At 42.4% G+C, this 12,484-nt stretch overlaps 1 protein-coding gene across 3 annotated transcripts in view; it reads left to right on the top strand.

The window, feature by feature from the left end:
* Window positions 1-4,275: 4,275 nt before the first annotated feature.
* SYT14 (synaptotagmin 14) overlaps window positions 4,276-12,484 on the top strand; it is an 86,327-nt gene continuing 78,118 nt past the window's right edge. For all 3 annotated transcript variants that reach the window (XM_087775091.1, XM_087775090.1, XM_087775089.1), the window contains exon 1: window positions 4,276-4,344. In XM_087775091.1, the coding sequence (XP_087631217.1) occupies window positions 4,332-4,344 (13 nt within the window). In that variant the 5' untranslated portion in view covers window positions 4,276-4,331. The remainder of the gene's footprint in view (window positions 4,345-12,484) is intronic.

The following is a 12,484-nucleotide window of genomic DNA, read 5'->3' as shown; positions in this document are numbered from 1 at the left end:
ACACACTCTTGGAACACTCCATTAAGTGAAATTTTAACAAAGGGTTGAGTTTTCTAACTGAAAGATTTTATATTGATAAAATCAAGACGGTTCATTTAAATGTCAATATTATGTTAAAATATTAATATATAATATGAAGTAAAAAGGGTTGAGACTAAAAGTTTTTTCTGAAATGAAAGACCTTGCATGTGCTCTTAATTTTGCCTCCCTCTCCAATGGCATTTCAGTGAAACCATTATGTTTCTGCAAAGTACCTACATCTGAATGAAATGGCAACATTCCACTGGAAAATTGACATCCAGCTGTTTGAAGCTTTCTTCCACTGTTTGTTTAATTGTGAACTCGTTTTGTTCACATCATGACAATTACAGATAGCTTATCTGTCTGGCATCTTAATTAGCAGATTACTAATCTAGGACTTCAGCCTTTCTGGTTACTGATAGCCTGTGTTTTCCAACCCTCCAGTTAGTCTTTTCATTCATATATGCTATGGTTTTCATATATTCTATAACTTCATTAAGCATAGACTCTTTAATCATATCTGCTTTAATACTAAGATTATGGCTAAGGTGGAAGAGAAAATCCAAATATGTTTGGCGTGGATCATGCCTTAAATGTGAAAGAATCGATTTACATCCAGCTGTTTGAAGCTTTCTTCCAAGGATCAGATAACTTAGAATTATGAGGCAATCTCCCATAAAATATTTTCTGGTTTTGAGAAAAATCAGTGCAGAGTTCTGCTCAGAAAAAGCAAATATTTTTGTATAACGAACACAGACAAAAAATGTATATAAACAATGGCACTGAGATATATTAAACGGGCTTGGTCTTAAAATAGAATTATGTGCCCATGCCATATATGTATAAAAATATACTCTATCATCTCATACACATACTTATATAATATTCTATTATTGTATCTGTTTTCCCAGTAACTGAGACCTTCATGATCTTTAATGTATTTATCGTCCTATGGTCCTCATGCCAACGTTTCCAGCAGCTTTCAATTTTAGTCGCCAAAGTGGCTTCACATCAGCGCAGTGGGAGAAGTTTCTCCTGTGTAGGTGGTTTGCTGAAAGCTTTAGGGTTTACGGGATAAAATTTATCCTGTATGTGTTAGTTAGTTGTATTAGCGAGGCAAACTTGCTGTCGGCAAATTTGTTGTCACAACAGGTGCTACTTCTTCCCTTCGATAGGAAACTCTTGATAACCTGTGAATTGTTTGTACACCACTGATTTGTCACCATTACTTAAGGTCTCGTGTTGAGCTGTAGTCACGTTTGTGTGCAGCTGTCCTTTTCTGAAAATGGCAGACTCGTAGGATCACGTGTACATGCTTCCAGCAGAATGAATTGCCCACTGGATTTAGTAGAAAGCCTCTGACACAGCCAGAACTGATCAGCTGTGCTCCTTTCATGCAGGGAATGGATGGAGCTGTAGCTTATACTGTCACAGTTATACCATGGGAACAAACCCAAAATAGCTGAATTTTGGAAGATTTGTCCCTCCTGGTAACGTGGAAAAATGAGACTCTTATGGTGGTGGGCAGGAGTATCCAACGTTTGAATAAAGCTTAGAAATTTTAAACATGGGCTTGTGAAAGTAAAGCACAAATAGAGATGATTTGATTCAGCATTGCTCTGAAAAGTCACGTTTTGGTTCTTCACGCTTGCTTTTCATACCATCTCTTTGGTGATGTGATGTTTGTTACTCTTGTCCTGAAACTGTTTTTCCAAACTGAGCAAATCACTACTTTGGTAGAAATTGCATGTTTCTTTCACGTTTTGAAAACCAAAAGCTTGGACTAAGGGTTCCAATCATAATGTTACTAATTTACAAACATACATTCATTTCTCACCCCCAAAAAGAGTTTGTCCAATGATACAAACTTCTGCATCCCACTATGTTAATTGCATACATGAATCACAGAAATGTGATGACATGTGAGGCACTCAAAAAATGTTAGATGACTTTTTAAACATCTCGCAAACTGAATCCCGGATTCTGTATGGGTGGACATCTGGGCCCTGGGAAGTTTTCCTGACATCAGTGGCTGTGATGCTTCCAAAAACAGGGGGAGAAAGAAAATAAAAGTAGAGAAAAATAGTAACTCTAACTATGTAGTTGATCCCACAGGAGTTTGCGTTCCTGTGCTCAATACAGTAATACTGTCAGAAAGATGGCTATCAAGACAAATTGTACAGAAAACTTCAGTGCTGGAACACTTTCTAGGAACGAACAGAAAATCATCGGGGTGTCTGAGGTAAATGCCAGTGCTGGTACAGAGAAATGTATTTGCCTTTAAGCTCTGCTGACATTTCTCTTTTAAGATCCTTTTTACAGTTGCTTCTTGTCTGGACAAATGTCTGTCATTTGGAACTCGTGTTTTCCAAGATGGCCATTTTGCTCAAGCTGACTTTGCTTTTAAACTCCTCACTTTTAAGTTGCTTTTTCTAACTGAGGTGAAGAATGAAATTGAGAAAACACACTGATTTTTCCATATGACAAAACATTTCTGAAGGCTGCTAGGCTGGAAGAGATTAACGCTTCCAGGATTTGAACAGTGACTTAATATTTGGCAGAAAGAATACATTGGTACCAAAGATATTCCTCATGACAATCTTGTGAAAATTTTCCTATGTTTGGCCAGTCCATACATGTCTGAAAAACTCATTTGCATGTACTAACATGTTCTGTTTCCTTATAGCTCCAAATACTGGCGGGACTTTGCTACACAGCAACAGAGTTTTATGTACGTATTGTCACCTTTCACAATATAAAATCCGTAACACAACCAGTCCACTTGGCTGGTTTCTCTGTCAGTCGCAGAGGCCATGCATGGCGTGGCTCAGATGTCCTTCTGGCTGTGAGGATCCTTGTGGTAAGTGCCGCGGGGGCCTGGTGAGACCCTGCCCCCTTTGCTCACTGTGCTGCTCCTTTTGCATGGAGCTTCTGGGAGGCAAGGAGGAAAGCGCAGAAGAGGGATGTCCTGGGTGGGACAACAACTGCAGACTCCCGGGGGAAGACAGGCTGGTCCAAGCGCGAGGGAGCTGAGGAAAAGGCATGGAAAGGAGAGGAAGGACCTGTGGCCAGGTGGGAGAGAGGAAAGAGTAGCAACCTGAGCAGGACCTGAGGGGTGGAAAGGAGGAGTGAACGGAGGGTGTAGCCACAGGAAAGTGCCTGCCATAGCCAAGTTTCAATGAGAAAACATCCCCCCCCCCAAAAAAAAATCCCTGTGTAAAGTACTGCAGATCCATTAATGCCTTCTCATTTCTTTGAATCCCTCTTAGCATTAAATTCACCTTAAGCATTTGTCGAAGGTTGCTATAAATTCGAAGGCATCAAGCTCCTCTGAAGCATAGCGTGCTTGTGAATGTGGCTCCACGTGACAGAATGTTATTTCAGTATTACACCCCCAAAACCATGGGAAATCGGACACTACAATTACAGAACGTTATGGTTAGAAATGGAAGCTACCAAACCTGAGATTTATGGTACCTTTATTCACCACAGGATCCTGATTCACTCTCAGATGCCATCTGTCTTCTGCACCAAGTCAGGCAGAGGTACGATGGGAGGAAAAAAAGTCTGTGATCGTGCAGGGGCACTCTGTTGCGATGTATCACCTGCGCTGTGGAGCAAGCCAAGACCGCTTGGGTAATTTTAATTCTGACATTTCCCGTCTTTCAGCAGCTTTACTTAGTAAAAGTAAGACTTTTTTCAGCATTTTTATGAGGCTGTACAGGCACTCAGCGTGGCCGCACCTGTGTGAACACAGGGAAGCTCCACACGCTTGACTGCTGGTGCTGGGTGTGCGAAGTTCTGGAGGTGTTTATGGAACCGCGGCCTGACTGAAACGAGTGGTGTAATAGCTTTGCTTTCTGCTTCAACCGACAGCTTTGGGGAGAAACCCCCACGGAACAGAACCACGGAAAGCGATGCGACCTCCCCTTGACGAAAACCAACATTTTCTCCCCAAACGCGGGCGGTGCCCAGGGCTCCCCGCGCCCCGGCCGCTGAGGGGCGAGGCGGGGCGGGGCGGTGGGGGGGTCTCCGGCCCGCTGTGGGCGGGCGGGCGCTTCGCCGCTCCAACGGCCGCCGCTCGAGCGCGGGCGGGCGCGCGCGCGCGCAGGGCGGTGGCGGCGGCGGCGGCGGCGGCGGCGGGGGGAGGAGTCACGCGCCCCGGCACGCTCCGCTGTCCCGCCCCGCTCCGCCCCGCCCCGCCCCGCCGCCCCCGCCCGGCCCCGCGCGGCGCTCCCGTCTCGCGGCCGCGGCGCCTGCCAGCGCCTCTCCTGCCTGCGCTCCACTTGGTACGGCCCAGCCCGGGGATCATGGCGATTGACGGTAAGTAGGCCAATAACCGGCTCCTCTCGCCCCGAATCGCTCCCCCTCCCCCGGCTCCCTCCTCTCCCTCTCCTCCCCCGGGCACGGGGAGGGGGGCGGCTCCGCGGGGGGAGGGCTCCCCACCCCGGCGTGAGGTGGGGGCGCGGCGAAGCCGGGCTGCACCCCCCGCCCGGCGGTGCCCGCGGCTGGGCTGAGGAGGGCGGTAGGGGGGCGCCTCCTCTCCTCTCTCTGCCCGCCCCGGCCCGGCGCCGGGGGCTGCAGCGGAGGGGCTGTTTGGTGCGTGGGGGAGAGGTGCGTGGCGCTGCCCCCTCCTCCCCTCTCCGTGCCGGAGAGCCGGGAAGGGGTAAATAATCCCTGGCAGGGTGGCCGGCATCCTTCCTCTCCCTCCTCCTCCGCCGCCGCCGCCGCCTGCCCCAGGGATGCCGGGCGTGCGCCTGTGGGCGCCGCGGAGGGGACCCGGGGAGGCGGCAGCCGTCCTCCCCGTGCCGTGAGCCGCCCTTGCTCTGAGGGGGAGGCGGGGGCGGGCGGCCCCCCCCCCCGGGGCCGGCCGTGGGGCCGGGGCTCTGCCGCCTCTGCCCGCCGCCGGGTCCGAGAGCGCTGGAGCGAGGGGGTGACTCGGAACAGCCCTGTAAATGTCAGTTGCCGAAGGTGCGCTGTCTTACCCGCCCTCCCCGGAGAGACTTCGCCAACTGCTTTCAAACTCATCCTGCCTCCTGGCCCTGAAGTCTCTGAAAACGGATTCCCCAGGCGAGGGAGGTTCCCTGCTCTCTGCCGGTTGCCCAGCTGCTGAGAGCTGGCGGGCTGTGGCGAAGCTTGTGTCCGCAGATCTTTCTAGTCATCACTTAACAACAACAGCAAAGGAGTGAGGTGGACTAGACACTTGTTGGGTTTCTTTGGAGGTGGTCATCTTCAAAGGCAGGGCTTCTGAGCTTTGTTTCGAAACCTTTCCTCTCGATTCTGAGAGTAATTTTACACCTCGTTAAAAAAAAAAAAAATCCTTAAAAAAAATAAACCCCAGAACTTTATTTCCAGCAAAAGAAGGTCTTAAGGTATGCTGCTTCCTCCACCGTGGTGTTTCTTTCTGAAAGCATCTGTTGTTACAACTTAAAGAATCTAGGAAAACAGTGGGGGGGGGGAAAAACAAACTGGTTTTGTTTGTTTTGCTTGTGGGATGCTTCTGTGCTGTCAATTTCCTTGAATTAGTAATTCAGGCCTCTGTAAGGAGAAGTTGCACTGCGCAAGCAAAGCTGCGTGTTCACCCTGTCTTGGAAGCTGTGCACACCAGGAGCCTAAGTTGGCCGGCTTTAAGTTGGCTAGGTTCTTTTCTGCTGAAAAGCCCGCTTTAATATTATCAAGAATATAGCAAAAATTTCTGCAGGGTCTGGACTTTTTACATAACTCAAGCTCAGGAAAAAAAAATTATCAGTCCTTCAAAATCTGTCTCTGTTTTCATTTTAGGCTGCATTATACCAGAAATCTGCAAGAATTTGTTAGATCTGAAAATACTCACCAAATGTGAAATTCATGTTTGATATTTTCAGAGGATTTAGGGTATTACTTCTTAAAAGTTAAAGCAAATACTCCTGAATGAATTAAGCAATCTAGCCTTTGAAAAGAATGCAACACTTCTCATTCGGGCCAGACTTCAGAAACAGCCCAACTGTCTTGTAGACACTTGTGTGAAATAGCCAAAATGGGACTTAAGCTCTTGAGAAAATTGGGTGCATAGTTTACAGTTAAATGTGAGGTGGGATAAAAAAAAATCCAATCATGAAAGTGATCTGCCAGGTTTTGATTTAGTACTCTTCCTGAAGACAGAAAATGCAATGTATTTTTCTGCTGTAGTCTGTAGCAGGTATGCAGCATCCTCTCTCTTTTCAACCGAATAGCCAATTGCTGTAGATTTGTTAGTAGGTGTTATAATTGTTATTCCTCATCTTGGTGTTCTCTTCCTCCTGTTTGTGCAACAGTACCTTGCCTTGACTGCACAGTTTAGCAGTACTGTTTCCTGGCCAGTGGTGTTTAAAAATATGAGTTTGATTTGGCTGAATACTAGCTCTTGAAGTCAGGATCAAACCATAGGATTTAGAGTCTAAAGTGTCAAAATACAGAATTTACATTGTGTCTGAGTAAATTTGTAAATGTATTTAATTAAGTAAACAGAGAAAATACTTTGTTCCATTTTAAAGACACTGCAGGTGTCCAGGTTTGTTTTGTTTTGTTTGTTTTTTTGTTTTTTGGGTTTTTTTTGGTAAAGGCATGGGAAATAAGCAAGATTGAAAACTTCTCATTGAAGAATAAATATAAAATATTTCAAAACTTCTTCAAAGCAGGACATATACAGTTATATGTGAAGAGTGCACGAAATTAAGAGAGCTCAAATTAGAACAGGATTTGTTAGCTGCAAGAAATTAAGTGCTTTTGGCTGTTCTTAAAAATCATTAAGTATTTTTTTCCAGTGTCACTTTGTCAGCCTACCAGTTTATGTTGGTTCTAACACTAAAACCCAAAGTTTTTGTAAAAGTGAGGCTTTTTGTATCAAGTAGTGTAGAGAACCAGGGAGCCATTGGCCATGGCCAATGCCCATTGTCATTTTGCTCAGTGACAATGCTTTGTTACTTTTTTGCGTTATGATCGCTGTCTGACTTTTAAAAGACAAGTATTCTTCATGTGACCAAGTGCAAAGCCCTAATTTAGTGATTGCGGGAACAATTGCATCTTTTTCTTTAGAAAGTTAATGTTATGTTAAAACATGTTCTTTTTTATTTCTTTATAAAGACATCAGGTATATAGTTTGCATAGGTCAGGCAATCTCAGATTTGCGAGAAACAGCAGAGGGCAACCCAGTTGGAAAAGCTTTGGCTCAAATGAGATTAAAAGAATTGTATTTACAGTTCTTATTTCTGTATATTTCTCTTCCAAAACAAAATTAGGGTTAGTATTAAGTAGGAGCTCTATTTTAAGATGCAAGATTATTTATTGCTTAATATTGCCACTTTTTCATAGGGAAAGGTTAAATTAATCTAATACGGAGAGTATCAGAACAGGGAAGATGGCAAATATGGTAAGAGAGGAAGGCCAGACTGAAAGCAGTAGTAAGACCAGAATGGGAGGCAGTCTGAGATTAAGATCCTCTCACCTGCAGCTTCCCAGGCCTGGGGTTTTGTGGCAGTTTGCTGGGATTAGGAAGAGAGAGAGTTGCGGAGTCACTTCTGAGACTCCTTCAGCATCACCGTGGTAATGTTGCTCATGGCAGCATTAGTCTGATTTCTTTATGCTGCTTTTCCTCTTTTGACCAATGGCAAAACTTTGCCACCGACCTTAAAAGTTCTGTTGAATTGAGGTCTGGGTGAGGAGCTAGCGATGGAAATCGTATTGCAGTTGCATGGAGGAGGGAAAAGAAATGTAAAGGTCGCAGTGGGAGCAGAATTGCGAACCTTGCATATCCTCATGAATCTACTTTTACCAGGTTTTTGGGCTGCACTTGAACATGCTGTAACGTGGTGTAGGCTGTACAAAAGTGTACATTTCTCAAGACGGGGAGTACATTTAGAGATGAACCTTTTCAGACTGAGTTAATCCTTTTTGAATTTAAACTCTTTCCTGTGGTTTCCATTGTGAGGAGTTCAGCGTTAAGAACTGAGAAGTAGTATTAAAGAGAATAATGAGCCATACAGATAAAAGGAATCTAGTAGAGAAGAAAGAATTACAGGGTGGTGCTGTCATCTAGTAAGTTATTACTAGAGTAATGAGACTAATGAACATGGCTTCCATATTTTCCCCTGTGATCCTACCAGTGTAACACTTGCCCTTCCTGATGTAATATGCCAAGGTCCTCATCGTGTATCTAGGGTTTTGAATACCTTTCATTTTGTTCCTGCATCTCCCGAGTGTCTCTGAAGTGTCCTGAGCTCTCCGATGTTTCTGACAAGATTCTCCCTCCCTCTCTTTCCTCATCTGCCAGCTGTTTGGTTGGGAGCAGGCAGCTGCAGCTGTGTGTGCCGTGCATGGATTTATCGGCTGGTTGGCTGTCCATGTGTTTGGTGGTGTCTGTGGTTGTGCTGTATTTGACTGCTGATGTTTTATGAAACATAGAATCCGAAAGTATTGAGTTCTTAAAACTTTCTGTCAATTTTGGCTTAAATTAGCCAGTGAATTTGTAAGCAATAGAAGGATGGGGTGGGAAATAAACTGTTTAATTATATAACCCTCATTTCCTTGGGAAACAAAGACAAAAATTACTGAATGAACCTACTTTTTGTTTATGATATAAGAAGGGAGAGGATTTAGAACACTGCTTCATATACGTTACATGAAAACTATGCCTAGTTGCAAATTTCCAGAATCCAGAAAAGGAAACAAGAGAGCAATGAGCTGTGTACAGTGCTTAGGTAGGAGTATCATATGTGTGGCTCATAGGTTGAATCTGGCCGAGGGAACGGTTTTATCCTGACTTCCAAGTTACCTGGGATATTCAGGTGTCACTGCAATGTGTACTAGAAGGGTGTAAGATGACACAGAGATCCTCAAGTTAGCGCTGACCTGAATTGGCAGTAGTGCTTCTGAATTCAAGGTGGTGCAGCCAGGGCAGGGGTTGAGCAGCTTGAGCAGCAGCAGCAGTATTAAATAAAGCCTAAAGGTAAGAAGCCGTATTTTGTACTTAGGCCCACTTTTAGACACGCTTGTTAAATGTGGGGTGGATCAAATGTCAGGGTATCAGGTTTGATCAGCCACACAGAACCTGTTTAATGCTGTCTTATGCTCATTCACTGTCTGTAGTGGAAACTATTCAGTGGGTGTTACCTGGTATTAATTTTTTTAATGTCATTGTAAGGATGATTCCCTACATTATTTGCTGATGACAGTAAAACCTTGTGCCATATGCAAAATTACCGATTTCGTAGTTGGATTTGTGTTACACCATCATCACTGTAGTGTTATGGGTCTGTTGAAATAAAGCAAGCTGTTAGGTCTCTATTGCCTTTTAGGTAATAGAGTGGGCTACCTTTAAAAAAAAAAAAATCTAACCTCTAATGCTCTACAGACTTTTTTTTGACAAGCTCCTCATAGGCTGAGATGAAACTATCATACTTGATATAAGAACAGTTGATATGTTGCAGAGTGAAATTCTTGAATTCTGTTCATTTTTAATGCTTAGCACTTTTGCAAATTGGAACTCTTGGCGTTCAAGATGGGCATGCAGGAAAGCAAACACACAGTTGCTACCCGATTAAAAAATGTTGGCTTATATTACTGCCCATCAAAATACAGGGGATCTATAAGAGACAAAAGAGTCTTGCTTTCTTCTGGAGAACTTTCAACTGCTTTAACCATTAGGTCATATTTTCTCTTCACCTTATTCCCAGCCTGATTCAATTATACTTCTTCCAGCTTTTGCAATGAATGATGCGAGGGATCCACAGCTCATAATCTCAGGCTTTTTCCTGAATATTATCAGGTTTTGGACTGCATAAGGCAAAGATCCTATGTTGTATATAAAACTAAATGTGCACATGGGAATCGAAGTGAGGATTTCAAGTCAGCATTTAATCCTTGAACTTCCTAATTTTTGAGTGTTTAACTCTTGGAGGTAGGAGATGTTTTCTGATTTCTGTGTAAATCTGTCTCTAGAATGAGATGGAGAAACTTTCGAATGGTTTTGAACGTTAGTTGTAAGACAGCAAATGAGTGTTGAGTTTGTGAATTAATAGGTCACATTCTACAGAGGAACATTTTCTTCAATGTGAAAAGTGGTAGGTTCAGTATGATTGACATACATCTTACAGGTATTTTTGTTATGTAGTCTAAAATAAGCAGTTTTCCTATCAACTGGGATCTTTGGAAGTATAAATTCTTGGTATTAATTTCCCCTTGCATCACAAACTTAACTGTTTTGTCTGAAATACAAGAAATGCAGTTACCATTTCTGTGAGTATATTTTTCTCACCATTTCTTTGAGTAACTAAAATTATTAAAATGTGCACTTTTAAAATAAATTATACACACAAGTCCGTAGATCATTAATCATTAAAAAAAGAAATCTTTCTCAGCTTACTTTCTGTTGTGAAACTTTGCTCTAGAGTGGTGATTCAGTGGCGTTAACTAAAAACCGTAGGAATTAGCTAAAAGTCATACTAATTTTTAATTTCTCTTTTGCGATCAACTTTTGTTGTTGACATCTTCCTTCTTATTTCCAGAACATTTGATAGCAATGTACATTGCTTGGCAATGTCTATTTAAGCTTCTTGTCATTTGCAGTGAAGTAACAATTCTTCTTGTAACTGCTGGTTCTCTTTCTATTCTTATTTAAAAAAATACCCACAGGTTTTATATCAGGTCAGATTTGAACCATTTATACTGAATGTTTCTGTTGCTAGGTATATTTACTGTATCTCTTAATTACCACTAGTAAGACTTATCTGAAGAAGTATTTGACTGAGGACAAGGTAAAATAAAGAACTTGTTAATCTTTTATTTAGTGCTAATTATATTTCAGTTGTCAGAAGAGTGGGGAAAGAGAAGTGTCCGGTCATTCTGGGTAGAAAGGAAGCTGAGAGAATATTTTCATGATGGGGGGGAGAAGGTCCCCGAGAACCTCTCTACTTTATGACATAGCTTAGAAAATCTGTGCTATCTCTATTTCTTTTTGGCTTCTGTAAGTCCATGGAGGTGCTTCCTTTTATTTAAGTGTGGGAAGGACCAGATGCAAAATTTTTTAGAGAAAAAGAAATTGCTGTGCTATTCTTGATTAGCTGTCATTGATTGCTAATTCATTGATCAGTGTTGTTGGTTCTGTTGATTACAAACGTAATCAAAATTTAAATATTTTCCATGTGAAAAAAGTGTTATTGTTTGTCACTACTTTTATGGTTAGATAACAACAAGCAAAATATTCTTAAGTCAGGACAGGTAGATGACCTTATCCTTAGGCTAAGAAATTAATAGATAGCAATCATTTTAAATCGTTCTAGCAGAGAAGACAGTGTTTATAGTAGGAGTTTGTATTATAAAACCGGAATGTTGATTTCTAACTTTTACGCTTGAAAACTTCTGGTCTTGAACATGTCTGCTGCTAATTGAATCTGATACTTACTTCTCTTATTAGTGGGTTAGACAGTGAATAATTGCTCTTTATTCACCTGCTTACATCCACCATCTATTGTGTCTTTTTTCCAGGTCTAAGAGTCTTAGCCTATTAAATCATTCCTCATATGGAAAATGTTTGTGTTTTAACCATTTTATTGAGGTTTTTTTTTGCCTTTTTCTGTGACTTCTGTGGTTCTATTTTATTCTTTGAGGTGGTGGGACAGAGAGGAGACCAAAACTGCACAAAATATACAAGATGTGGGCATGTAACAACTATATAAAATAGCAAATTTGATTTTTTTTTAACTTGCTGTTTCTTTCCTAATAAATTCAAACATTGTTTGCTTTTTAGTTTCCTTTTGACTGCTACCAATGATTCAGCTTTAAACATTTCATATTTTACATATGCAGTGTTATTTGTAGACTAAAATTGTAAAAAGGGTACTGAAGGAATGGAGAGGTGATGTTACACTATGGGTCAGGATGGGCTAGTGAGTATACGTAACCTTTTTAGGAAAAATCCCACACTGATGCCAGCTGTAGAGTTGCTGTTCTGTGAAAGTCTGCTGTGTCTGACGTGGAGGAGCTCTGCTGAAATGCATGTCCCTTGTCATTGCTGTGCTTGAGCAGCAGCTACTCCTCTGTAACTTGACAAGGTGGACTCTCAAGGGCCGTAATGAACACTGTGCCCCTCACCCTATCCGTGCTACTCAACCTGTGTGGTATTGTCATTCTGCACTGGAATTTCACGGATTTGTCAAGGGAAAAAATAGTTGTCTAATGTTGAATAAAATGTTAAGTGAATGTTTGTTGAATGTAGTCCAAACTTATGAAAATGCTAATTAAAATACAATCCTCAGCAGGAAAGTAAGTAAAAAAAAGTATGTCCCCAAAGTTACACCTGATGACAGAGATCTCTATGATATGGTGTAAATTAGTTCTGCTGCAGCTACTAACATGGATTTGTTGCTGAACTGAAGAATAATGTATTTTATACAGAGTACCCTAAGTTGCACCACAGTATTGATGCCGGAACTGAGACTGTGTGACATGT

Source organism: Nipponia nippon, unplaced genomic scaffold (assembly GCF_047370975.1).
Source record: "Nipponia nippon isolate SJK-2023a ecotype South Korea unplaced genomic scaffold, ASM4737097v1 scaffold_4, whole genome shotgun sequence".
Lineage (NCBI taxonomy): Eukaryota > Metazoa > Chordata > Aves > Pelecaniformes > Threskiornithidae > Nipponia > Nipponia nippon.
The sequence above is the reverse complement of the archived record's forward strand: the minus strand, read 5'-3'. Positions and strand labels throughout refer to the sequence as shown.